The sequence below is a fragment of the Carassius auratus genome, unplaced genomic scaffold, assembly GCF_003368295.1.
Source record: "Carassius auratus strain Wakin unplaced genomic scaffold, ASM336829v1 scaf_tig00214546, whole genome shotgun sequence".
NCBI lineage: Eukaryota > Metazoa > Chordata > Actinopteri > Cypriniformes > Cyprinidae > Carassius > Carassius auratus.
In genome coordinates, this window is record NW_020527701.1 from 36,002 (window position 1) to 63,080 (window position 27,079).

General features: G+C 37.8%; 3 protein-coding genes across 10 annotated transcripts in view; 1 reads left to right on the plus strand and 2 right to left on the minus strand.

Moving 5' to 3' along the window:
* Nucleotides 1-1,048: 1,048 nt before the first annotated feature.
* On the minus strand, nucleotides 1,049-4,021 carry LOC113092286 (lathosterol oxidase-like). Of its 2 annotated transcripts, none has more exons than XM_026257860.1 (5): nucleotides 3,957-4,021; nucleotides 3,468-3,685; nucleotides 3,231-3,363; nucleotides 2,892-2,992; nucleotides 1,049-2,028 (listed from the first exon to the last, which is right to left on the minus strand). In XM_026257860.1, exons 2-5 carry the CDS (start codon nucleotides 3,675-3,677, stop codon nucleotides 1,576-1,578), a joined length of 897 nt encoding a protein of 298 aa, XP_026113645.1. In that variant the 5' UTR covers nucleotides 3,678-3,685; nucleotides 3,957-4,021; the 3' UTR covers nucleotides 1,049-1,575. The 2 variants fall into 2 exon arrangements, with proteins under 2 accessions (XP_026113645.1, XP_026113646.1); XM_026257861.1 differs by having other exon boundaries at nucleotides 3,983-4,005.
* Nucleotides 4,022-4,616: 595 nt separating this feature from the next.
* On the plus strand, nucleotides 4,617-5,504 carry LOC113092285 (anaphase-promoting complex subunit 13-like). The gene is made up of 3 exons (XM_026257858.1): nucleotides 4,617-4,765; nucleotides 4,894-5,004; nucleotides 5,221-5,504. The coding sequence occupies exons 1-3, from the start codon at nucleotides 4,706-4,708 to the stop codon at nucleotides 5,344-5,346; spliced, it is 297 nt and encodes a 98-aa protein (XP_026113643.1). The 5' UTR covers nucleotides 4,617-4,705; the 3' UTR covers nucleotides 5,347-5,504.
* A 1,311-nt stretch (nucleotides 5,505-6,815) lies between these two features.
* Nucleotides 6,816-27,079, minus strand: part of LOC113092287 (rho GTPase-activating protein 32-like) — a 60,338-nt gene continuing 40,074 nt past the window's right edge. For all 7 annotated transcript variants that reach the window (XM_026257864.1, XM_026257863.1, XM_026257862.1 and 4 more), the window contains 12 exons: nucleotides 18,379-18,528; nucleotides 15,848-15,950; nucleotides 15,183-15,327; nucleotides 14,546-14,628; nucleotides 14,156-14,263; nucleotides 13,882-14,027; nucleotides 13,591-13,792; nucleotides 13,340-13,485; nucleotides 12,886-12,960; nucleotides 12,032-12,802; nucleotides 10,892-11,493; nucleotides 6,816-10,592 (listed from right to left, as the gene is read on the minus strand). In XM_026257864.1, coding sequence (XP_026113649.1) covers nucleotides 8,367-10,592; nucleotides 10,892-11,493; nucleotides 12,032-12,802; nucleotides 12,886-12,960; nucleotides 13,340-13,485; nucleotides 13,591-13,792; nucleotides 13,882-14,027; nucleotides 14,156-14,263; nucleotides 14,546-14,628; nucleotides 15,183-15,327; nucleotides 15,848-15,950; nucleotides 18,379-18,528 — 4,757 coding nt within the window. In that variant the 3' untranslated portion in view covers nucleotides 6,816-8,366. The remainder of the gene's footprint in view (nucleotides 10,593-10,891; nucleotides 11,494-12,031; nucleotides 12,803-12,885; nucleotides 12,961-13,339; nucleotides 13,486-13,590; nucleotides 13,793-13,881; nucleotides 14,028-14,155; nucleotides 14,264-14,545; nucleotides 14,629-15,182; nucleotides 15,328-15,847; nucleotides 15,951-18,378; nucleotides 18,529-27,079) is intronic.

Here is a 27,079-nt window from a genome sequence, read left to right on the forward strand (position 1 = left end):
ATCCAAAACTGTTCAAATATGTATGTGGATTTTGATTTGAGAGAACAACAGGGGATACACTTTTTCATTTCAAAGCATTACTATGGATTATGGATTTTTGGGTGAACTGTTCCTTTCTTTAAAAGAATGAGAATTAAAAGCATAATGCCGTCTGATTTTTGCAGCATTTAACCTGAAGGAACCCTGCTAGCCCACCCACTTCAATACCCAATAAAGCTGACAACTTCAACTATTACCCTGATAATAATCTTATTTTTCTACTATAAAGCATTTTTTATAAAATATGACTGCAATGTCAAGTGCATCATATGATTTACCCGAATGATCTGGGCTGCAGAACAGATTACTGTTCTCCCTCCAACGCACGTCTTGATCAAAGTTGGCCTGCAGTTTTAAGTGATTCAAAGGCCGTTACATCTTAGTTTGAATGTTAAACCCTTGACATATCATTTGTGGTGATACATCAGTCCTAAAAATCATAAACTGTTGCCATAGACACCAATTAGCTTGCCAGGATGAATTAAATTGGACTAACAATGCATTGCTTAAAGGTTTCTCTCCTCATTTAAATAATGAAGAACAAACATGGCAAATTTGAGTTTGTTGGTTTGTTCTACATGAATAAAGTTGTACGATTGATTATTCCTTCCCACACTTTATTAAACAAAAAACTAAAATCTGTGTTTTTGTGATGTAAATGTGATGCAAATAAGAATTTTGGCAAAGCTGTCCTTTTCACTGATTTGGTTTGTCAATAAAACTACCTAGTATTTCATCTGCACCTTTTCTGTACTTTACTCACAAATACCTGAAGAATGTGTGATTCAACAGCACCCTCTAGTGTGGGCCATGATGCTGCACATGAACTGTTGCTATGCTACAAAGCACAATAAATGATCAGTTTACTCAAAGCTACAGTGTCTGCTATTAACAATGATGTCACTTGAGCAATCTGGCTTGCGTCTCCACAATCAAGGTGTCTGTCAAGCTAAAACACATAACCTGACTTGACCTCCGATTTCCATGTACAATATGATCACACCAAAGATATACACCAATCTTTTTTTTTATTTGGAAAGATTGTGCATTTCATATCAAAAGCGGACCACAGAAACTCTATTAAAACAAGGTGACTGTAGTTCAGCAAACACCTTCGACAGGTCTCTGAACTGTTTATCAGTTCATACACAAACAGAGCTATGGAGAAAGAGAGTCTGCTGATGGAAAGATGAACTGAGCTCATGTGAAGGGATAGTCCTGTCAATCTTCATACATTATTTGAATGTCTATGACAGCATAATTATAGACACTTACTTGGCAGAAGCCTGTTAATTTCAGTTATTCATATTACGTTACACAAAAGCAAGAATATCAACAGGGTAGCCATAGCGAATGTTACCATTTGGCAAAAATATACACATTTTGTACTTTGATTCCTTTTGTCCTTTCTACATTTTGTGCTTCCTTTTGGCAATTTTATGCATAACTGATTATTTTACTGAGAAGTATTTATGAAGAGCCTCTTATGAATAAGGACTTATCTTGAAACTCATTCATGATGCTTAATCTGCCTACCTACTCTTTCTTGACATGAACACTATTTTTATTAATAGTGTTGCCGTTTACGCTGTTTGAGTTCAGTTTCCCTTTTGCCATCAGTTTTTTAATGTGGTCATGCGGCCCATTCCCCATCAAGGCTGAAGGGTAGCGGTAGGAGCCTCCGATGCGGTCCCACAGGGTGAAGTACTGCCCGTAGTTGTAGTCAAAGAAAAGATGATGGTCTGTGTGGTGAGCTGAACCGTTGATGATTTGTTGCATCAGGCTGGGCACACGGTAGTCCCCATCATGGATGGAGATGGTCCATATGTTGACGAACACGTACAGGACTAAGTACAGAACCTTGTGTAGGGGGAAGAGGAAGGGGTAGATGTGGTACGGCAGGCCCTGGAGAAATCCGTCCACAGGGTGGAAAGCGTGGCTGGCAAACGGACTGGGGATCTTCCACACATGATGTGGTTTGTGGAAATTCTGTATATGAGGGAAAAGATAAAAAAAAAAAAAAAAAAGCAAGTTAGATGGAGCTGAGAGTGTTACAGTTTTGTTGGTAGCTTAAAGCATACTCAAAATTAGATCAAATATGTATTTTGACCCATGCAGGTGTGTTATTCTTACTATGTACCCATCATACGGATGGTGGATAAAATAGCAAATTCACATTTTTTTATAATAATTTATAGTGCTGAATTTAAAATCATTTCACTTGGTATTAAGCTTTTATTGTTATTTTTGCACCAGATACTGAGCAACTATTAAAACAGTGCTGTAATTGTTAACTAGTAATAATAATAATAATAATAATAATAATAATAATAATAATAATAATAATGCAACTAATGAAATGTTTAAGTTGAAGCACTAGAACAACAAAATAAAAACCAAAATAAAAGCACATAAAATCAACAAAACAAACTATAATGAAAACTGAAAATATAAACGCAAAAGCTAATTAAATAAAAAATTTAGACTTTTTCTTTATATCGTTTACTTTCTCATCATTTTAAAGCAAGTTTTTTTATTTTTTTATTGGTTATTAAGTTTTTCCTATGTCCTCAAATCTTTTGTAATATTACTCTTTATTCCCATCTTATTCAATTTCTTGCCCATTATTACAACAATTGAATTTAATGAATAAAATATAAGTGCCTAAGCTTGACCTGGGCATATTTAGTAAGTTTTCTACATGCTTTAATAGAAAAACTACCTTAAATTACAAGTCAAGCATTTTAATTTAGTTAAAAAACAAACAAAACATTACATTAACGGGAATTACTCGTCTTTACTCATATTTAACCATATGTCAATGCAAGGCAGTTCATATATATCTTTAATACCTTATATATCAACTTGTGGTGAAGGAATCTGTGAATCCAGTAAATGCACATGTCAGTGAAAAACAGGAAAGAGACCATGCTGAAAATCAGCCCTGACCATCCTGAAAAACAAGCAGAAATCGTATGAGATGGTTATGCCCATAGCAAAGCGATTATCTAAAGCACATCTGACAGGCTGTATTACTGGCACTTTCCAAAATTAGGGCTGTCAGTTTGTTGCATCCAGATTAAAGCACTTTTAATGTTTCTGCTCCACCCTTGCTTAAAATTCGAAAGCTAGTGATTTCCACACATCCAGCTTTTTCCACTTCTCATTTGATAAAGCAAAGGATCTCTTACCGAGGGGCGATTCATCGACCCGGTCGTACAGTTTGCTGTACCCTCTGACCTCAGCGAAAAACAATGCTACTGTTGGTACACTGATCCAGGGCAGAGACCACAAAGCATACTTAATTTCACGTTGCACCTGGTTCTGTGGACGAAAATATAACAAATAACATACAAATATATTACATACTGTACATGTATAAATATATTCCTTTTAAAGACTGTAGTTTGCTAGCAGGATAAACAAACCTCCAAAAACTGAGGGTGTTGCTTTAATTTGTGATCAAAAATGAAGAAGTAGCTCAAAGCACCCAGGCCTAGATATAAGACTGCGGCACCCAGGTTGGTGACCACCATCAAGCCGATGATCTGCCGCAGAGCCTCGTCCTCCGGCCAAGAGGAGGGATACACATATGGAGTGAAGAAGTAATAATCTGCAACGTTCAGCACAAGGTCCATCTTTGATCCTAAGAGTTGGGACAGAAGTGTAATTAAATGTCTAAAATGTGAAAGAAGTATTCAAATTGACTTGATCGTCATTGCCATATAGTAACAAACACTAACGATACAAGAAACACTCCAGTGCACTTTGCCCAATGTTGTAAATATTTACTTTGCACTTTCCTAAGACAACATGAATTAGAAATAGATTATACTGAATGAATGCAGTCTTATAGTTAATAATAAATGCGCATCTCTTAAACCAAATGCTGTAATTGTAGGAAACAATCAGCTCACCTGTAAAAGTGCTTTTGAAGACTCACCATAAGAGAATAATACGTGAGGTTAAAGCCTCAGAGAGGCCGTCCTTCTGCTCCCATTCTAGAAACACAAACGGACGCAGCCAATAGCGGCTCACTTTCACACAGCGCGAGCCAGTTTCTTGACATCTCATTGGACAGATGCGCGATCTGGTCATGGCGTTAGTGACAGGGAGTTCAATTCCATTTAGCGAATCGGTTCTTTTGAACGGGTCATCTCAGAATCAATGACTATTTGACGACGTTATGTTATTGCATTGTCACGAGGCAAACATCTTGTTCTTTGTGACTTTATTATTAATAGCGCGTATTGTATTTTTAATCTGTCCCAGTTCAGTTTGTTTTAGCCGTAAAATCAGCTCTTAAAAAGTCAATTTAAAAATAAATGTTACATTCTAATAAACAATGCTAAATTCATTTTCCTTTTTTTGTTGAAATATTTTGTAGTTTTAGTAAAAACAACTGTGCATAGAACTAATATACAACCGTAAACATATTTCAGTTACGGTTTGTTCGTGAACCAGATTTGTGAACAGGTTGAAAAGATCCAACGAATATCTCCTTTCACAAATTTTCCATCGCAATATGGCGCTACAGATTAATCAGGGTCTATTAAAAAAACTTTGTAATTACTCAATTTCATTAATCCAGGTACATCGGGCTGGCTATGCTGTATTCTGAATATATTTAGGAGTTTTATTGCAGAAAAGATTCAAAGAGTAGGAGATGTCGTCATCAAAGAGCGACATAACAACAAATTGGATCGCTGGGCAGAAGGCTGCAAGGGTCTGTATTATTACTTTCACTGAGATTATTTAAGAACTATCATGATAAGCGTACTTTTATGAAATCCACGCGCAACATAATTTACGATAGATACAGTGTTTTTCTTTCTTTTTCTTTTGATTGTGTAGCAAATTCTGATCATGGACAGTGAAGTTCAGAGAGATGGAAGAGTTCTCGATCTCACCGATGATGCCTGGAGAGAAGACAGACTGCCATACGAGGATGTCACAATCCCACTGGTAAAACTTCACATCTACAGTTCTGATTGTGCATTCCGAATTATGTACGTCATTATATTATGTTAAGTAACCTTCGAAATGATGGCGAGTACTGTTAATACTATTTATTAATATTCGAGCATTAATTATTTATATTTGTATTATATGACATGTTTGCCACAATTGCTTATTAGCCCATTGTATGATTTAACTTTATTTCATACCTTTTTCTGCCAGAGTGAACTTCCAGAATCAGAACAAGACAACGGCGGATCGACTGAGTCAGTCAAAGAGCAAGAGATGAAGTGGTCCGATCTCGCCCTGCAGAGTTTGCATGAAAACACCCCAAACGTTGGCACTTAGATGAAAAGATGCTCTGTCCTCTCCAGCTGATCCCCAGCCATGTATTCTGATGGAAATAACTCAAGACTCGTTTCAGATTCAAATAATTATGTGCCAATGTGATTTGCATTGTGTTTCGTTGTTTTGTTATAAAAATAAACAAATGTTTAAAATGTAAAGTGCATTATTCATTTAAACTAAGTTGTATGCTAGTTGTTTGTTACAAATAATTCTTACAACTCACACAATGGTTTCAAACTGGTTATCTAAAATACACAATACTTATTGTCTGCATACTGTATATTAGCTGCAACCTCTATGGGATCAGTTTTTTTTTTTTTTTTTATTAAGAAATGTATAGTTTTATTCAGAATGGATGCATTATTTTGATCAAAAGTGACAGTAAAGAAATTTTACTGTTACAAAAGTTTTATATTCCAAATAAACTCTTTGAACTTTACATTCATCAAAATATTTTTCATGTTTCTGGCCTACCCTTCCTTAAAGTTTAAAAGCCAGTGATTTCCACATGTCCAGCTTTTCTATATGTATAACCAAAACCCATTTGATTAAGCAAAGGATCTTACGGAGGGGCGATTCATCGACACTGAAGACTGTAGAGTAATGGCTGCTGAAAGTTCAGCTTTGCCTTCACATGAATAAATTCCATTTTAAAATATATTAAAATCTAACAATAATAATAGTAATAAAGTTATTCAAAATTGTATCAAATAAATGCAACCTTAGTGAACATGAGACTGCTTTAAAATAAAAAAGTTCAAAACCCCAAATTTCTGAACAGTAGTGTACATTAGCCATGTACTAAAGTTGTGCTAGAAACAACCCTCCCCCAATAATAAAAAAAAACTACTGTATCTTTATAGTTTCTGATATTTTGATTGTACTATGACAAAATGAAATGAATTAGTAACTAGAAATATTACTTAAGCGAGTGTAAATTAGCTAATCCAATTAAATGCACAAGCAGTGAAGAATGGAATCAGTGAATCATTCCTTCTTTCAGGCTAAACTGAATTTTATTTGGGTTCAAAGGTGACACTGAGATGCTCCATTTATCATCATAAATATGTTTGAAACATGTCTAACTGTGAGCATATTATGTTTTAGTAATAGCCAACATGTATGAGTATACTCTCTTGGTAATACAGAAAGACGTGTTCAGCTAGGTGGCTCCTTAGGCATATGTGCAGAGGTTTGGGGGAATTTAACCAAATAGCTATGAATTTATAGTATATTGCATGAGATTAACATATCAAATGCTATCTTAATGGAGGTCTTTATTACAACAATCCATTTTGCAGCCAAATAAAATCAAATAGTAGCTGTATTACATAGATCTAAAATGACTAAGTATTGGTATTGTTTAGCCTACTTTTTTTGTTTGCTATACTAAAATATCTTCCTCAAAAATGGGCATTAAAGGATTAAATGTTATTTGAGGCTAAAAGAAATCAGACTGCAGGTACATACAAGCTTGATCAAATTAGGCTCTGAGGCTTTAATGCTCAAGTTTTAGATCAAATCCTCATGAGAAGAGTGCAAATATGGAGGTGTAGCATTAAAATTTCAGTTTGGTCCCATAAATAGAGGTTACATATGAGTGTTTATTTATTTTTTCTCTCGCTAGCCACCCAACCAATTTTTTCACAGTCTTAAACAAATATAAACAGAAAAACAGCATATTAAATGTCAATCATAAAAATGCTGTCAAAATGAAAATGAACTGCATAAGACTTGGCAAAACACAAAAACAGATGTTATTAGGAGATCAACCAAAAACATACAAATTATGCCATTGTGAGCTTGGGCTCATCTGAACACTTACATTTTCAAGGCATCGTAATGCAATAATAATAATAATTACTGTCTACAGAACCGTAACATGCAATGACTTGCAAAACAACAAAATGGGTCCCCTAATCATAAATCTCTACTTTTAAATACCTCAAATATTGGTTTATCCCCACCTGACAGATTTGTTCTGAAGGCAATGTACATTGTACTAATTGCAACAGCACAAATTGCTCAGTGTTATTAAATGAATGGACTTTTTCAGGCAAATGTTTTTCTTTACTTTAAGTTTATGGATCTATGTGAAATTAAGTAAGTAAGGTGCTGTTCTAAAATAAGACAGAGACATACTTTAATCACTTAATGTATCAAAAAACTCCCTGTCAATAACACATTTCTTTGAAAGTGTCTAAGTCACTTCACATTGGCACTCTCACCTTCAGTCATTCTCCAGTATCATAATGAATACTTCTGCGATCACAATCTGCATTCATTGTTCAGCCCTCTAACAACCCATCCAAGCAGAATTCAGTCAAATCATGTCAAGTTTTAAAACGAAGAAAGAAATCCAGTTGCTTGTGATTAATCCCTATCATATATAATAGTAATGGCACAGTTTTGACAAAATGAAATATGCACATTTTGGGCCCCCAACCTGAAGGCAGAAAAATTAAGAATTCCATGTACCACCTAATTGTGTACACTGAGTGTATAATGAAGGAAGGATGACTTAAAAAGGGCTTCCCTTTCACTGTTACTGTAACATCCAGAAAGTACACAATATATATTTATATATATATATCAAGGTACACAGAACTGTTCTGTAAAATGTAGATTACATGCATTTCTAAAATGCAAACCTTTACACTTCATTTATATCCAGTCCCAGACATTTCAATGTAATAAAACAGAACAAAAAGAATCCCTTATATCCAGTAGTACTTCCAAGATATACATAACTCGTCTGGTTATGTACCATTTGTCAATATATCAGAATATCTACAGTATATAACAAGTTATATCTCCTTGTCAAAATGTTTAAACAACTGATGAAATTATGGTACATTCAGTTCTGTAAAAAGTCTTAAATTTCTTTGTACATAAAAAAAAAAAAGAAAACAGTCAGAAGGCAGTCCACTGTCCCGCAGAGGCTGTTTAACTTCAAATGAATGACTATTGACACCTTCAATAATGTTCCAAATGTATCTTGTTTGTCATTAAATGTCTGTTTACTCTGCATTAATCTCTGTCTCTGGCCTCTGCACTGACAGCTCAGCTTGTATGAAGGCGCCCTGTCCCAAGGCAGTGGAGTATGCACGATTACTATGTGGAGTTGAGAAACCAGGGAGGTGATAGGAGCTGGAGCCACCTCGATTTGATAGTGATGTTTGAGACTGAGGTACTGGATGGTAGACATCCAGATTGTCGTAGTGTGACTGTAAAGTAACGGCACAATGCCCCTGTGACTGATGAGAGTAGGATCCACTATGGTCTCTATCTGAATTGTCTGGTAGATGTGCAGGAAGACTGGACTGGTTGTAATGCTGCCGCTCTCTAATACTATGGGATCTCTCTGGCTTGGGTGGAGGAGCTGGCTTCACTGGAGCTGCTTGTTCATCTTCACTGGTGCTGCTAGTGGCTTTACCCCTGCATGTGTGGTGATCCAAATCTGACCTTTCGTAACGAGGATGGGGACTCCTGCTCTCTGAGTGTTCCTGCCAATGTTTACTGCTCAGTAGCTTTTCCCCTGGCTCAAACTTCGGGTCAAGATGGCCACCTTCAGGTAAGTGCTGCAGGCTTCGTGCTGGAAGTTGCGATTGATGTGAAGGGATGGATGAGTAGTTCCTGGAGCCACCTTGTTTGGTGGTTTTGTCCCCCATCCCATTTCCTTGGCAGTGCTTCTCCGTTTCCATATACATCAGGACATCTGGATCAGAGACCAAGTGCCTAGGAGCATGCTGAGACCCAGAAACGATGTTATATCTAGCCTCCTTGCTCTCGGCAGCCATCAATACAGTTTTGCCAGGATCTGATTTGCTCCGCAAGTGTAACATGTCTATATCCACTGGCATGTAGGGTCCTATGTTGTCATACTGAGACAAAACAGAACCCTTAACTTTTTGCCTTGCTCGGCTTTCCCTGCGGATAGAGTGTATGCGAAGCCTCTCTGCTTCTTCTGGATCCAACGCAAAGTAAACACTGGCTTTTGAACCACTGTAAGGTGGCATGTCTCTGCTTATGAAGCTATGCTCCTTTAAAGGAATTAAATGCCGTGAAAGGTAGTGGTAGCCTCCAGATTTGGCTCCAGTCCGAAGGAGAGGAGCACTGTCCCGACCGCTGAAGGAATGGACATGCCGTAAGCGGATCGTACCATAATGGTCCACATCGTAGAATGGGGCATCCAGAATGTGAGAGCCAGAGTAGGGACTGTAGCGGTACTGAACTCTTCCATTCTCAAAATAAGGCTGCAGTTGTGTGACGTGGTAGTCGGCTTGAGAGGGTGGTTGGTGAGACTTGCAGTGATAGACTGGGTGCTGGTAGTAAAACAACTCATCATCTGCTGGAACCTCGGTTCTGGTGACTGGCACTGAGCGGATGGCAGAGGGGGGCACATGTAGGGAGTGGACTCTACGGATTGTTGGGTACACGGTGGGTCCATCTACTTGGCTGTAGCCATGGGAGTGGTGCAGTGAGCTTGGAGAAATATACTCATTTCTCAGTGGGCCACGAGATTTGATAGAGTGGTGGTAGGACCTGGGTCCAATCGTATTGTACCGGCCATCACCGTGGCCTCTATAGGACATCTGTGGCTCTGATTTTGAGACATAAGAAACATGTGGTGGAACACTCTCTGGTCTGTAATGGTATGCCATCGTAGCCTGACCTGAAGGGGATACTCCCCGATGGTAATACACTTCTGTGGTGGGCTCCAGTAGGGCAGCATCCCCTTTTGAGTGGTAACTGTAACCTGTCTGATGCGTGGAAGCCCTGCGATGAGTTGGATGAGACTGTTGGGGAGTCTCCTCGACTGAGCCTCTCATGGATGTTTCTAATATGGCATGAAAGTTGGCAGGGTTTGCAACCTCAGTGTTGCAGAGAGCAGCCATTGCTAGTTTACTTTCAATGGAACGAACTGGGGGTGTTGGCGGCATCACTCCCTGAGTATGGTGTTGAGAAGCACTATCTGCTTTTGGATGGACAGGCTTAATGGCTTCCCATGGCTTTTCCAGAGGATCAAGAGGTACTGCCGGGGTTGGTGCAACTCTAGCATTGGGCTGCGATTTGGGTTGAAACTGAGGCTGTGCTTGTGACTGAGAATGAGGCTGAACTTGAGGTTGAGACCGAATCACTGCATGAGGTTGAGTCTGTATTTGTGGCTGAGGCTGGAGAATTGCAATGGGTTGATCTGGCGTCTTTGTGGGTTTTGGTGGCATAACCATTTCAGTCATATGGAACTAGGGATTAAGCCCAAACAAACATTGTTAGGTTTCTTACACATTTGCCTTTTTGTATTTACATGTGCTGTAATTTTAGCTATTTATATCAATACCAGATTAATGACTGAATCATTCCTGACATTAATTTTGTTGCAATATGACAAAACTGAAATATCAGACAACATTCAGCATTTTCTAATTCTGAATTCACAAATGGTGAAGGCCTGGCTCATAAATATTTATAACATTATCTAATTGTTCAGCCTTGGTACTGAAGAACTAGTGCTACTTATATCCCTGCATGTACCACTGCTTACCTCAGAACAAGGTTGTTGAATGACTGTATCCTTGCTGCTGATAGATGGTGTGGTGATTGTGGTAGTGGTTTTGTCTGTGCTCACAGGTGTCTGGCCCACAGCTGGCTGCTGCCTTTCTGGGCTTTTTTGTAATTGGGAAACTTGAGAAGGTTGACTAGAAGGCATTGCACTCTGACTTGGGGTCTCTTTTGAGACAACACACTGGCTATTGCAAGAAATGCTGGATAGCTTCCCACTATCACCTGTGTTGAGGTGCAGACTGACAGAGCGAGTTAACCTTTCAACTGGGGAGGAGGGCGGTGAAGACATAGGAGCAGACCTCTTTGATACTTCTACTGTAGCTTCCTCCAAGGATGTCTGTGATGGCAAGGAAGGAGGAGGAGGCCACTCCATGGTCTCCAGGAACTCTTGTGGCCTAATGGGGGACACTGGTGTAGGGGGTCCAGAGGATTGCCTCTGAGAAAGAATAGTGGCCTGCTGGGCAGATTCTGCTAGAGCTAGTGCAAGCATTCGGGCAGCATTCTTTGGTGGGGGAGGGGGAGGTATGAGGGACACAGAGCTGACAGGGACATTGCCCTTTGGTGAGTCCAGAGCTACGGCTCCTACAGATGGACAAAACAGAGGGAACTCAAACAAAGAGAAGGCAGGCTAATATTCATGTGAAGGTAAGAAAGGGAAATGTTAAATTTCTACAGACTGTGGACAGATTTCTCTACACTGAGGCTGTTCATGCAAAGCGCTACAGGTAAAAGCCTGGTGAACTAAACCTGAAAAATCAAATAATTATCTTATGAAACCCAGTATAACTTGTTAATGATAACTTATTGTTAATGATAGCATTTACAATAAAACCTAGTGTTTAGGTTCTTAATGTACCGGTACTCATTGTATTCATGTTGGTTTCAAATATTGTTGAAAAATTAATCATCATTATAAAATCTTTTATAAAATTATATCAGCTGTTTTACCCTAACATTCTGAAAATGTATTTCAATTCAGGAGTTTGAAAATGAAAATGTCAACAAAAGTTCTCATCCTAGAAGAGGTGTATTAAACTAATTCAGGATAAAAATGTCAATGACTCCTCAAAAAACATTATGGATTTAAGCTATCATATCCCTGTGTTTCAGTTCAGCTTACCTGGCTGCTCTTGAGAACAGGTGACCTGTGGTGGCTGAGAGCATTCAATGCTTGATATGTCTTTACTCTCTTTACTCTCAAAGGTAGTAGCTTTAGAAAGAAGCTCTTGTTGAATGGCTTCACTCAGGGGCATATCGGTGGTTCTTGACAGAAAGCTCAATTTTGCAGGGGAGTCCATTGGAGATTGAGGGGAAGAGGGCTGAAGCAAAGTGCTCTCTGGTGCTTTCCTTATCATGGAGGCAGCTGATTCAGAGATGCTTAGAGGAGTCACAACAGATGACTTCTCGCAGTTCTCAAGGGATTTAACTGGAGTTTTCTCTGAGAAAGAAGCAGGGGGCAGTTTATTTCTATCCTTTAAGGCTGGACTGTGGCCTGGAGACACAGAATGACTCGTAACTTTAGCTCTGACTGGCGAGACTGGCTCTGAGCCACTGGCACTGGCCGGGCTCCTCTTCAGACTGCTTTCATCTGTGTCCAGTGAGAAAATGGAAGTCTCTGCCAGAGGAAGGCTACACTGGAAAGACATGGGGTCAAAGTCTAAAGAGGCCATGCCAATGTCAGGAGGGCTCAAGTCCACATCATCAGCGGAACGTGGCGGTGAGATAAGAGCAGGCACACAGATTGGTCCATCATCCCCATCACTCTCCCCATGGCCCAGGTTGTCATATGAGTTACAGTGTTGTCTGCTATCCAGTAGATCACCGTTGAAGGAAGCAGAGAGAGCATCACTGCTGGAACGAGGTCTGCGTGGCCTGTACACCTTAGACTCTCCTGTGTTAACAGAAAAGCAAAAAAGTTATAATTTCATAATGGTTTGTCCCTTTTATTTTTTTAGAGCTTTCGGAGTGCTATACCTTCAACGTTATGTAAAGAGGTGAGAGACTCTTCACTTTTTGCAGACCGAAGAGTACCGGTGTCTCCTCTTCCTCCTGAGCAGGGAAAATAAAGCAGGAACAGAGAAAATACAACAAACTGTTTATACATAACCAAACACCAAGAGTTCTAGAATTCTTGACTCTGATTGGTCAATATGTGGTCATATATTGTTGTTGTCTCTCGTAAATGTCCTGCAGTCTCTCCGCTCTCATATAATAAAATCATTTAAACTCAAATCAATATTTCATGTCCATGTATTTATTTATTCAGTAAATAGCCGTGTAATTAGCAGGGTAATTTGATTTACAATCAGCTGGTCATTACTGCAAAATAAACATCTTCCAAAAGAGACAAGGCCTTATTAACCACTGGGTTTATCTTGTGGTAATGACTATCTGACATTTAAAGATGAATAAATGGCACGACACTAACCAGCCAATGCCATGGCCTTGAGTTCGTTTGGTTCACTGGGATTGCGCTGCAGCTTTCGTTTAGACATTGAGGAAGATTTGCCCAAGTTAAAAAAAGACCGCCAACTGCCAACTGGAGACTTTTTAGATTTTATGGGCTGTCTTTTCCTAGGGGAAAAAAAAAAAGATAAAATGTACAAAATGTTTCTCTTTGAGAATAACAGGCACATAATTGGTCTCTTTATAACAGCATTAAAATTTTTTAGAAAATACCTCTCAGTGGGGAACTCAATGACCGTGTGGAATTTTCCCTGTAAGGCAGCAGGACCCTCTCCCACCTCGATGTACTTGCTGTCTGCAGTGATGGGTGAGTTGATCTGTGCCTGGGTACGTGCCTGTGCCTCTTCTAATGTTAGCAGCTTTGTGGATGGAGAGGGTACCAGCAAAGATTTAGGCCGAGACAAAGAGTTGTGTCCTACAAAGACAAAGAAACGTGTGATGTATATATAGCAATATAAATAAATTTAAATATCTGTCCATATTGAATCTGTCCATATTGCATACCTGTTCCCTCTCGTATAAGCGAGCTCAGTTTGGGGCTGAAGAGAACATCCACATGGTTGAGGATGAACTCCACCACAACCGACTGTATTCGCACCTCCATGAAGGCTGCTGTGCCACTGAAGCAAGCCGATTCGATTTGCTTTGACCTTTGTAGTTGGGAATAAAAATCAGAGATTAGTTATGAATACTAGGTTTTAATATTCACAGTTATAAAATTGTATCCTTAAGTATCGGTTTTCACATACATTACAGTTGCATCATGCAGAGATCTTACCTCAGTAAGTTGGGGGCCCAAACAATGGCCAAATTCTTCGTATGCATGTTTGTCACATAGCTGAAGGTTGCTAAGTGTGAAAGATGTCTCATAAGAAACTCAAGTGTCCTACAAGAAAAGCATGAATATTTAATGTTAAACAACAGACACATTAAAATCAGACACCATGTAAAATGAGCATAATGGATTAGGTGCACACTCATTTGAGTGAACAATGTTGTAATAACAGCCCTCAGTCAGAAACGTACTTGAACTGCATTAGTAATATAATTGGTATGCTTAATGCAGTAGATTAATAAAAAGGCTGTAACATTTGAAAAATGTGGCTGTTGAAAAGAGGACTGCAAGTCCTATAGCAACCAACAGAGGGCACTGTGGTCATTTACAAACCTATAGTGCGGGGGCGGCAGCTGCTGAATGACATCATGTATTTTGATCAACCTCTCCTCATCTGTGGCTGCTGACACAGCCTCCTAAAAAAGGAGAAGTACGGCTGTAAATCAGGGTCACTGCATCTAGAACAGCTCTAACCAACGAAAATGCTCTCAAACCCGTGTTCACACATTACTGCTGAGTGGACAAAAGCACATGGTCAATCACATTTCCTGTGCGTTATAGTTTCCCTGTTTCCATTGTAACCTGAAAACACTGATGCACTCTTAACTCTGGCTGTTTTCATGTGCAGTGGCTTATCTCCAGATGCTGTAAATGTCAGTGCTTTGTTTGGCATGCAGATGAACTCTTTCTGAAGCTGGGCTCTAAGAGACATTTTGCATACTCATTAAAAGCAATCATGGCAACAGATAGCCTAAAGCCTTCAACGACTTCTCCACCGTTTTGCCAGTCTCAGATAAGAGACCCATGCATATTATCACACCAAGAACTAAAAAGGTTTTGATATCATAAGTATGGGCTGGTTGTTTTAGTATAATAGGTGCTCTCAGCTGGAGCTATTTGTATGACAAAGAGTGTGTGACTTTGAGAAAAGGCTCTTTTTAAGGCCTGTCGTTGTGGGATAAACGCTTACCGAGAATTTCTCATACAGTTGGTAGGTGAGAAGTGGGTTGGGAAGCTCTCGAAAGTAAAGCTTGCACAGGGAGCCCACGCAGTGTATGTCTTGAATGTAAACATCTTTTGTCAGATCTGGGATCTGTTCGGAGTCAAATTCATGCCTGAAGTGAGAGAGAAAGAAAGTGCTTGATGTATTCTCACAGTAGATAATCTTACAGTGATAACAATCTCACAGTAGGCTGTTTGCTGTGCTTAAAACCTAAATTGTAACTAATTGGGATGAAATGACATTTGCTTGTATTATCTTATAACATTTGAAGTAACTGACAAACAATTTTGTTTTTCAATGGTCAGTGCCGAGGAAGAAGTTAACTCTTTTATTCACCAAGGATGCATTCAATTGATCAGAAGAGACAGCAAAGACATTAATAAGGATACAAATTATTTCTATTGCAAATAAATGCTGCTCTTTTGAACTTTCTATTTCTATATTTCTTCACTAAAATATCTGTTTACTCTGATGTACTCATTTCCTCCTGTGTTCAAGAATACAAACATTCCCATTATAACATGTAATTATCAGCAGCTTAATATTCCGCCACTGCATTCAGAGTTTCTCGAGCAGTATGATGAATCCCTATCTCTGCTTCTAGCAATTAGGGGAGTGTGTTTATGTCTTACCGCAGCTTCTGAATGTTGGAGGCAATCCCAGAGAGACGGTACATTCCATCAACCACTCCGTGCTTCTCAATGAACTCAGTGCAGCTCTTGAGTACCTGGGGGACTAGAGGTTTAGACAAAATGTTACTGGAGCATCCTTTTTGGCACGTAAAGTGTGAGAGTTGTCAAAATGCCAATGGAATAGAATGCCAGATTCTTTGTGCAGTAAATTTCTGATTTTGTAAGCTATAAATAACAACTGCTGGAGACAGGCCTGATAGTCAGATAGCAATTCCAGGCTTTCCTGTATAAGCAGAGTTTTTAGCTTCACATTTGCTCCAGTGGCATCAGACAAACTCCAAACCTCCAATGTGACCTTGCAATGTTTCACCCAGAGGAATCATAGTCACAGACAACCCTGACTGGCCTCTAGTCTTGACAACCTTTATCCGATAGATGAGTGAGTCCAAGACTCTCAGAGGCAGCTGTTCATCTACATTCCTGACATAGCAGTCTGAAGCACAAAATCCTCAGAAATGCATCCTCACTCCTCAATCAGCACACACAGTACATTTGATTAAATAAAAGCAAAATTTGCTTTAAGTTGTCTGCTGTTTGTACTTATTGCTTTCCTTAAGTAGGGGGGAAAATAATCGGAAATCGAATTAAAAAAAATAAAAAAAATATATTTTTAGGCCATATCGCCCAGCCCTAGTTTCAGGCCAGTTAATGTAGCGGTCACTTGCCATATAAGGCCAGTAATAAATTCTTTATATCTTACAGTATGTTTACTGATCATCCACATAGGTTTTTATGCTTTATGTGGTTTTCTGTGATTCTGTGTTGTGAATTATCCTGATTTAAATACATGATCCAGCTAAAGCCATCTAGCTGGCAAACACAGATAAATTGACAAAACTGAGAATGATTTGTGATATTTTTAGAAGCATCAGTCTGAACGGTTTGAAAATGACAAAAAACAATACTTTTTTTCCTGCAAGGGTGTTTATGAATCATTGAGGTAAATTATAGTTGTAAAATTTCCAGTTTATGCAAATTATAAACCTAGTTATTTACTGTAAATATTATAATAAAACAGTAAGTTTTATGAAAAACTTATGAAAAAATATCTTGGGCCCACCAAGGTTGCAATTATTTTATTTAAAAAATAAAATAAAAAATTAAGTATAAATACTAATACTGTAAAACATTATTACAATTTAAAATAACGGTTTACTATTTTACTATATTTTAAAATCTAACATTTTCCTGAGATGGCAAAGCTGAATTTTCAGTAGATATTACTCCAGTCTTCAGTGTCATGTGAAATTATAATATACTGATTTGGCGAAACATATCTTATTACTGATTTTGAAAATAGTTGTATGTATCCTTGCTGACAAAAAAAGGATTAATTTCTTTAATTTAATCCTTAAAAAATTTTATTAACCCTCTTCATTTCAATGGTTGTATTTTTTTGGCCCACTCAAAACATAATAAATAAATAAATTAAAATGTAAATGTAAAATATATATATATATATATATATATATATATATATATATATATATATATATATATATATATATATATATATAAAAATGAATGGAAAAATCAGTGGAAAACTCAAGAGGGCAACAACAAAACTATTGCCTCGATTTGGCCAGCAGAATTTTTGGAACCCTTTAAATACTTTCAAAAATGCCGCCAAATACTTCAGACGGCAACATCCTTATGGCACCAAATGAGAAAGAGAAAATTTGGATTGATGTGTTTTGCTCCCTAGCGAAATACTGTCCCAGAGCATAATGAGTGCATATTAGGGAGGTCTGCAGAGCTTTACGTTAATATGACTGATCAATTCTAATGACTTGGACAAAGTGTTTAGCCATCATCGTCTCACGTTCCTTTGAGAGCGTCTGAGATGGAGAGTACATATTCTGCCATTACCCATTTTACAAACACATTAAAGCGGAGTGGGCTCATAGGTAAGAGAGGACAGTGAAGGGAGCAAAAGGTTCAGATCTTGGTAGTAAAACTAAACTTTTATCATCTACATGTATCTAACCAACTACAATGGACAAACTTTTGTAGGAACACATTTTTTAAAGAATACCAGGAATTTCTGTGTTGAGGACACTTGCTCCTGAAGGAAACAATGTCCATTCTTCTAAATGTAATGGTCGAGCAGTCGTACCAAGTTGCGTGGATCCCTTTTGAAAAGGACAAGGCTTAGATTTTAAGGGCTGGCAATGGCTCAGGGAAGATTTGAAGTCAAACAAATGGAGTAAATGCTGAAGGCTGCCAGGGAGCTTTGAATCAATGGAGAAGAAATCTCCAGACACGGCCCCCTAACCATTCCTCCTGACCTTTAGACCGCTTTAAGCCAATCAGATGTCATGGCAACCCATGCAGCCAGATCCAAGAGCTATTCTAGAGGAGGGGGGTTAGCTATGCTTTCCAGCCCACCCACATAGTCTCACATTAGTGTCAAGCAACGTCTGGATCATGAGCATGGAGTTTGAGAAGGAGAAGAAGGGGGCAAAGCTCACCGTCATGGCCGGAGTTGAGGAGATGTTCTCCAAGGTCACAGCCGAACACCCTCTCCCTGAGGATACCTCTTTGCTTCAGCTTCTGCTTGGTCGGCCTGGACTTCATGAATGTGCGTAGAAAAGTGATCAGTTTCCCGTGTTTCTTGGACACTGAAAGACAAAATGAAAATATGCATATTTAAATACATTTTCACGTCAAAGAAAAACTGCACTATGTATCTCAAGCAGCGCAACAATAAATGACCCCAAGAAAATCCTGTTTAACAACAGGCCAGTGCCAGCCACATCATGTCAGCGAGCCAAGATCTTATAAAATGAAGAAAGCAAATGCACTTGGTTGTGTAAGAATAATGGTTTATGCATTAACCCTGTTCGTTTACTGAAGGAATTTCCCAAATCCTACATTGTAAGCTGTTTTGTCAACCGAGCCGAATTATTAATTCACTCAAATTCCTCTGAGGGACCTACATCCTCCATCTCTGGGTGTGTGTTCTACATTTGGTAGAGCAAATTCAAACCACTTCATTCTCAATGGATCAATGCAACTGTTATAGAGGCACAAGTACAGTAGCATATAATCAACTATACACATTGCAAGTTTAATCTAAAAGCTCAGCACTGGAAGAAAAAGCCTTTTGATGAGTGTCTGACCATACAACACCTGTGAAAGTCATCTTATGAAAGAAAGAAATGTTTCCTTTCATTTCATTTTTTAATGAGGCCAAGCAGGAAGGACGACTCAAGCTGTTTGGTCTTCGGAGCAGCTTGCGTTGTCTGTCATCACACTCTGACACTAACCGTCATGCCCCAAAAAATGATTTTAGCAGCCTGACTTAGAATTTGCATGAGAATATCTTGGACGATACAGAGGAAAAGTATCAAGAGAGAAATGCTAAGGATTTGACAGGGTGAAGGAGTGGATGCTGAGTTGCCATATCCTTCATACTGATATTATATTATTACATGATTTCTTGTTTGACTATTAATCAATTTATGGCAAGAGTGAAATGTGTAACCTTATGTGCGCTGTATTTCTTTTCCTCAAGATTAATGTCCACATATTATGTGTGTGTATCCAACCGTAATGATAAGACACTCGCCAGTGCTAGAAAGCCTTGAAATTTAGATAAGTTCTCTGTGTATGTGTGTTAGTATCTGTCTGTACAGGGTGAAGCTCAGACAGTCCCAGGACAAACGATCAACTGCCAGTGTCCAGCGTATCAGATATACGTCTTTGGAGAGTTTATCTAGGTTTTGGAACCAATCAGAATTTTGTTGACTTATGTATTGACGCAATTAGTATCCTCTGTCAGGGTATAACTGTGGTTGATTATGAGTTGTACGGGGGGCGGCCTGCGAACTCCTTCGAGAGTGTTGAAGCTGACTTCTGCTGATTAAATTGCAAACTATTTTCTTCAAGTAAAATTATTATTTTTAATTGAACTCATCTCTGACTCCTGGTCTTCATTGCGACATATCTGGTCCTTGGGTTTTAACTGTAAATTCCCCTACAGTTAATGGTGGAGGATTGGCGGGCAATAGTTCTTTGGTGACATCCCTGATCAATCATCAAACCAAGGTAGGAAAGATTTTAGATTTAATATTATTGGTTAGGGACTATCTGTAAGTGGAGGGGGTCGAGAGAAGGAGGAACGATAGACTCACTCAGACGTGAGGGGGTAGACACCAGCTCCAGGGTGGAGTAGGTAAATTGGTGTCACAATATACCTGTAAATAAGTAACCTTGTGAGTATAAGGGGTACAAGTACACATCGGTAGGTCTTGATATAAGATATTTAGAGATGTGTACAGTTACAGAGGGAACAGGTGCACACCTATAGGTCTTAGAGAGAGACGTAAAAATTTGTTTCTAGGTGTGCACAGTCCAGGGGGGGACAAAAACGCATTCTTAACAGGCATGTGAACCCGTAAAGGGCAGTGCTGGGTCAAAGCACAGAGAGCCGAAAAGCACGAGAGGCCATAAAGGGCAGTGCATTTACGGCCGGGTAAGCCAAAGTAGGGGTATGGGAAATCCCGAGAAGAATGTAAGACGCTAGACGGGGGTTCTAGTCGTATCTCGCTCTTCCAACTCTCGATCACCCACCATTACAGACAGGGGCGCCCCGAGCTTAGAAATAGGCCAGGTCAGTGGTTAGGGAACAGAGTATCCAAAATTAGTGTTTAAAAATAAATAGTGATAATTCATATGTGCACCTATAAAAATATAGGGATATATGCAAGGGAAAGTATTGATTGATCTGGGATGCCTCAGGAACAACCCCAAAAGAGCTAAAATGTAGTTTTCATGACCCTGATTGGATTGGTCCAGTATATGGAAATTCTGGAATATACTTTGCAATTTCATCACGCAGAAGTCAAGTGCTGTTGGTAAGATCGCCGCCTCAATATGTTTTTGTTTTATGATAGAAATATGACTGACAAATTAGGTAACCTGGTCAGCCCTGATAGAAATAATGAAACAGAAGAGAGCAAATGCTGTAAACAGTTTGGCTCTGAAGCTCTGACTTTAAAAATATTCTCTGAATTAATTGAAAGAATGGTCAGTCTGAGCTTTGATTCTGATTGTAATGTTAAAACAAAAACTTGATTGACTTTAAACTTTAAAGAACCAGAGAGAAATAAAAATGTATAAATGTATGTGCCGATTTGTTAAAAATAATCCCAGAAGTAACTGAGTGATGATTTAATCTGATTCTCTGTGCATAGAAAGTTTAAATGACAATGAATGATATCATAAGATCTGTTCTAGTTCCTATATAATTGTTGAAAGTCCTGACAAGGCATACTGAACAGAATTCTGGGTTAGTGAAAAAAAATAAATAAAAAAAATAAACTGTAGGCACACAAATTGGCAGTGGCATTTTGGAAAAACTTAGAAGTTTATGTTTTGCTTTAAAAGATAAGATTGCTTTGACTGCAATGAAGCAGTTGTTTTTATCTCATACTGGCCCCTACCATGACTCTGGCTTAAGCAGTAAATATACCAGAGACATGTTCTGAGTGAAAAAAAATTGTAATTCCTATATTTACTAATGTTTGGCCAAAAGAGTAATTTTATTGTTGGATTGCAAAATTGTAGCCACGCAGCATCATAGAAAAATAAAATAAAAATTGAAGAGAAAAGAAAATTATTTTTTGTTTATGAGATGATAAAGTTGTAAACAAGTAACATAAACGGGGGTTTCAAAGTAACTTTGAAGACAGCATGCTAGCAAGACCCGAAGTTATATACCTGGGTCAGATAATCTCTGACAGATTTAAAACCCATGTTGAAATTCAGAAGCCATGGCCAGAATTAAGTGAATGAATAAATACAAGTTGATGTAAAAGTAATGACAATGACTTCAAAGAACTTTGAGAAACATTTGAGTTGCGAAAATAAAGTAAAAATACAAATATAAAGATGTTTTTTTTAAATGCATATAATTTCTGACAAGTTTTGTAAAATGATAGTATGATGAAATTATGTTAAAAATGAATGATAATGCATTGTTACGAGTCCTGAATCCCTCAGAGTTCTCTCTCTCTCTCATTCAAAGTAAGCTAAAATGCCGTTATCTGAGCCTGTGTTTAAGTGATAAGATATTTATAGTACAGCACAGTGTTTAAGTCAAATCATAGGCACTGAGATGCTAAAGGACATGATAAAAAGAGTTCAGATTTAATGCATTAAGAGGGCAATCGGTAGTTAAATGTTCAACTGCCCAATGCATGTAAGAAATAAGAGATTATAAAAATAATGAATAACAATTTAGGAGCAATTGTTGATGAAACATGAGGTCTTTAAAATCATAATACAGACCCTGAGCTATAGATGTAATAATTTTGAATAGTTAAACAGTTGTATTGCTATTTGTTCTATGACCAGTAACTTATCTGTCTTATTTTTAGTCTCCACCATCATACAGGGCCTGATGGCTGCAGCTACAGAAGCAACAGAAAATTACAATGAATGGACGGGTGTGAAAAATTAATTCACTGAGTAATCTCAGCATGATAGTTTGGAGGTATCCAATTGATTTTAGTGATTAAATATTAGTTGATTAACCTTTTCCAATGTTTTAACACTAGTAGGTGCTGTCAATGGCTCTCATGGTTCTTGAGTGCACCTTTCCTTAAGCTGCAGGAAATACTGGATTCTGGAAGAAGACTGTCGAGGATGTTGCAACGGGAAAGAGTGGTTACCAGTGTGCATGAGGTGATTTCTCAATGACGGGTAAGATCCTCTTCTGGCCAATAGGGGACAACCTAAGGCAGGGGGTCACCGCCACTGGGCACCTGCCCTGAAGGGAGGTGTTATATGTGAGATGGTAGTGGAGTTGAGCGGATGCTTGATAGGCCTAGAGCATCATTAAGAGGGGAACTGTATGAAGTACAGCAATCTGCCTCAAAATGTGAGCTACTCCAGACCTGATCACCAGCAACCGCATTCCTTAATTGATTGTTGTGACAAGCGTCCACAACTTGATGCAACTATGCCAGGGGATCACACCCTGAGGACAAGGAGCTTATTTATAAAAAGTTAATGGCAATGGGCTTTCAAGAACCATCTGAGACCATGTGATGACAGACATTATTTTGAGACAAAATTTCTTATGAGGCTAAAATTATATTGAACTAATATGTCTATATCATAGTCTTTACTCATGCAGGTCATTAGGCATGACACAAGATGATTACAAGATATGGTGGTGGCTAAAATGAAGACTGCTTCTGCTTAATCAAGAGATGATTTAGATAACAAAGGTTAAAGGAATTAAGCATGTAAGGTAAAAAAAAATAATTTGAAGATATAGAAACTTTGACATTTTTAACCTATTTGAATGATTTAGGGTTATATGTTGTAATGAATTTGATATTATAGTCTAAGTTAAAGTTTGGCAAAAATTGTCAAAATAAATAAATAAATAATATTTTGCACAGTAAGAGAGAGAGAGAGTGCTTGAGTGGAGGCAGGGATGGTGCTCTGCTTGTCTTATCGGCCTGCTAAGTAAGAGTAACCAAAACAGAGCAATGATTTTAAGACCAAAACAACCCAGCTGATTTTTCTCAAAATAAAAATCATTAATGAACAGGCAAACTTTGCGATTAGATAAGAGACTAGGTACAAACTAGGTAACGCACAGACAATGTTTAAGTTTAAATCCTTACGATTTAATACCAAAAGCAAACCTTAAATATGAGCTGTTAAAATATTAATGTGTTAAGTATGTGCATGCATGAGGATGACTATTGTATATTTTGGAGGACAATTATGTTCCTGTTTTGTTTCAATTGTGTCACTAACCTCTGGAATGAGGGTTTTATCATTACAGATGTGTTAAGTGAAATTACTTTACAGAAGAGTGAAACTAATGAAAAGACAATGCCGAACATGCGACGAGCTTTAAGTGGATTGGTTATCCAGCTCTGTCTGCTACTGGTAATAATGACTTGTTTTGTCTTTTATAATGCTGATTTAAATCACTATGTGGATTAATATGTTTAAGAGTGTTTATATGATTGGATTTGTGAAATTAAAGTTTGCCGTCCAAAATGGGTTTAAAATCCATGCCTAAATTTAAATGAGGGTCTAAATTTTAACAAGTTAACACTTTGTTGTTTGAATGGTAAAGGTAAATATTTTAGACTTGACGGCAGAAAAACAGTGACAGATTGGCTAAGTCACTAACCAAATTATCCAGAGAGCACCCTCACATAAAGAAGCCTGGTGGGAAAACAAAGGAGTGAATCCTGCTTGTGTAATATAGTGCAAAAGCAAAAGCAGCCGTAAGGCTTTGTGGCTCCTCAAGGTCTGAATGACGCAATAGTTTGGTTTATGTAGAACAGAGATAAGTTGAGCAAAAAGGTGTGGATCTCCTGGGATAGCCCCTTAATGGAGGAATACCATAACAAGAGGTTTGAATTAATTGAAATAGCACAGCGAAAAAGAAAAAAAAATGTTGTTTAAACAAAACAATTGTAATAGGCTCTATGGAGCTGCTTATGAACACCTGTCAAGTCAAATCAAATTAATATTGTGAACACTGACAGGGCTTTTTGATAATGTATACTGTTTCAATACAAATTTACAGAAACTGAGAATGTCTCTTTAATATTTGGCCGTTTAGAACTAAGTAATAGTATTGTTCATTAAGTAATAGTATTGGGAAATCTGTCTCCTCTTTTTCAGTTTATAATAATTTTGACTAAATAAATATCACTGCCAAATGACAAACATGAACGAGGGTTTTTAATACATTGGTCACGTAGCTGACCTGTAAGCATTTATCACTGACAAAACAGTGAGAACTAAATTAACTTTATACAAATTATTGAGGATTTACTTCTGAATGTGTCGTTAATATAGTCTGAGTACAGTAATATGGTGTGATAATTGACAAGATTTGCATAAAAAAAAGTAATAATAAGGCAATAAGTATGATTAACAGTAATGTCATGGTATAAAATACATGCATGACAATAAGTGGACAGGTTAGTTGTATTTTAAAAGTTAGACACTTCGATACTTAAAATGTAATTTTGATCAAATATTGTTAACAAAGACAAATTTAGGTTTATGGTTCATGTATGTTTAAACAGCATGTGAACTATGATGACTGCAAATAGATTTGTGGTGAAAGTAAAACTTAATAAAAGGGCTATTAAGTAATAAACTAGGAACTGCTCTAGGTTTTCGAGGAAATAATGATTATGATTTCATATTTATTTTTAAATATGGCTAAATATTGATCTTACTTATTTTTGGTTTATTTTTTTTTAACACCAAGTTTGGAGTGAAAGGGTAAAATGAATATTCAATCACTCTAATTGCACCATTGATCGGGAAAATTATAGATTTTCATAAAATAAGGGTATCTTTACTGGGATTTAGGTTATAAGCAATGTCTGTATTTGGTATCTGTGAGGTGACTGAGGGTCTGACATATGTCAGGAATGCAATAACAATGGTTATTCATTTAGCCCGGCTTCCACAGAATAATATATATATATACACACGTTTATAGTAATGAGTTTATTTTAAGATATGACCAAATTAACTAAAATTTATCATAGTTGTATAAGACATGTTAAAAGAAAACAAATAAGGCAAAAATCCTTCTTGAAAAAAATGAAGCGGTTTTCTTTAATGATTTGTTAAATCTGGTTAATGAATATGCAAATTTAGTCTTAAGGCTGTTGGATAAATGTTTTGTTTTAAAGGGGAAGTGTGAAGTGTCTGTAGTAGGAAGAGAGGTATTTACAAAGATATGTTGATGAAAGTATATATGGATGGAGGACACTTTTCCAGGTAGAGGGACACACAGAATGATTCACTGGAAAAGACATTATGTGAAGAAAGACTAGTGCAAGTGGCGATATTGTGGGATTAAGTAAGTAGATGAATGTATATGGGAAGTAAGAATGATTATGGGAAGTATATTTAACAAAATAATGTGTTTATTATTAGAAATGTCAGACAGTACCAGAGATGTTAAGTATATGCACCTGCTTAAGTTGACCAACAGCCTGCATTATTAGCATGCATTACAACGACACCTGACCTTATTTATTAGACCAGATGTGGGGTATTGGACCCCACATTGATCTAAAACGGGGGACTGAAGGAGTGGATGCTGAGTTGCCATATCCTTCATACTGATATTATATTATTACATGATTTCTTGTTTGACTATTAATCAATTTATGGCAAGAGTGAAATGTGTAACCTTATGTGCGCTGTATTTCTTTTCCTCAAGATTAATGTCCACATATTATGTGTGTGTATCCAACCGTAATGATAAGACACTCGCCAGTGCTAGAAAGCCTTGAAATTTAGATAAGTTCTCTGTGTATGTGTGTTAGTATCTGTCTGTACAGGGTGAAGCTCAGACAGTCCCAGGACAAACGATCAACTGCCAGTGTCCAGCGTATCAGATATACGTCTTTGGAGAGTTTATCTAGGTTTTGGAACCAATCAGAATTTTGTTGACTTATGTATTGACGCAATTAGTATCCTCTGTCAGGGTATAACTGTGGTTGATTATGAGTTGTACGGGGGGCGGCCTGCGAACTCCTTCGAGAGTGTTGAAGCTGACTTCTGCTGATTAAATTGCAAACTATTTTCTTCAAGTAAAATTATTATTTTTAATTGAACTCATCTCTGACTCCTGGTCTTCATTGCGACATATCTGGTCCTTGGGTTTTAACTGTAAATTCCCCTACAAGGGACACACAAACACACCAAAATAATTACACTGGACTTGCTATAAAACCCTGAGTCCTGTATTGCAATTGCTCATTTAACTTGGATTGTTTTCAATGATCCTCATAAAATATTAACAAGCTTAAATATTCCGAACCAAATAACTGTTTGCATAATGAAGCTGTATGAATCAGCAAACAATCTGTTGCCGGAAACAACTTCAGAGCTGTTACAAATGCAGCTGGGAATCCTGAAAACCACAAACTGGTCCATCTGTGTTTGTTTGTGGGCACATTTGGTGGATTTAGCAGGAGACGGAGTAAAAATGATTACAAATATTACACTTGTTTATTTTAACAGTTTAACTCCCTGGTGATTTTAAGGACGTGTGATTCTTTGCACGCTGAAACCACAGTGAACGTGGCAAGGGGACATCTGCCAGCTGTGATGTCATCTGTTCCTTTGTGAGTCTTTACCTATTAAAAAGGCACATTA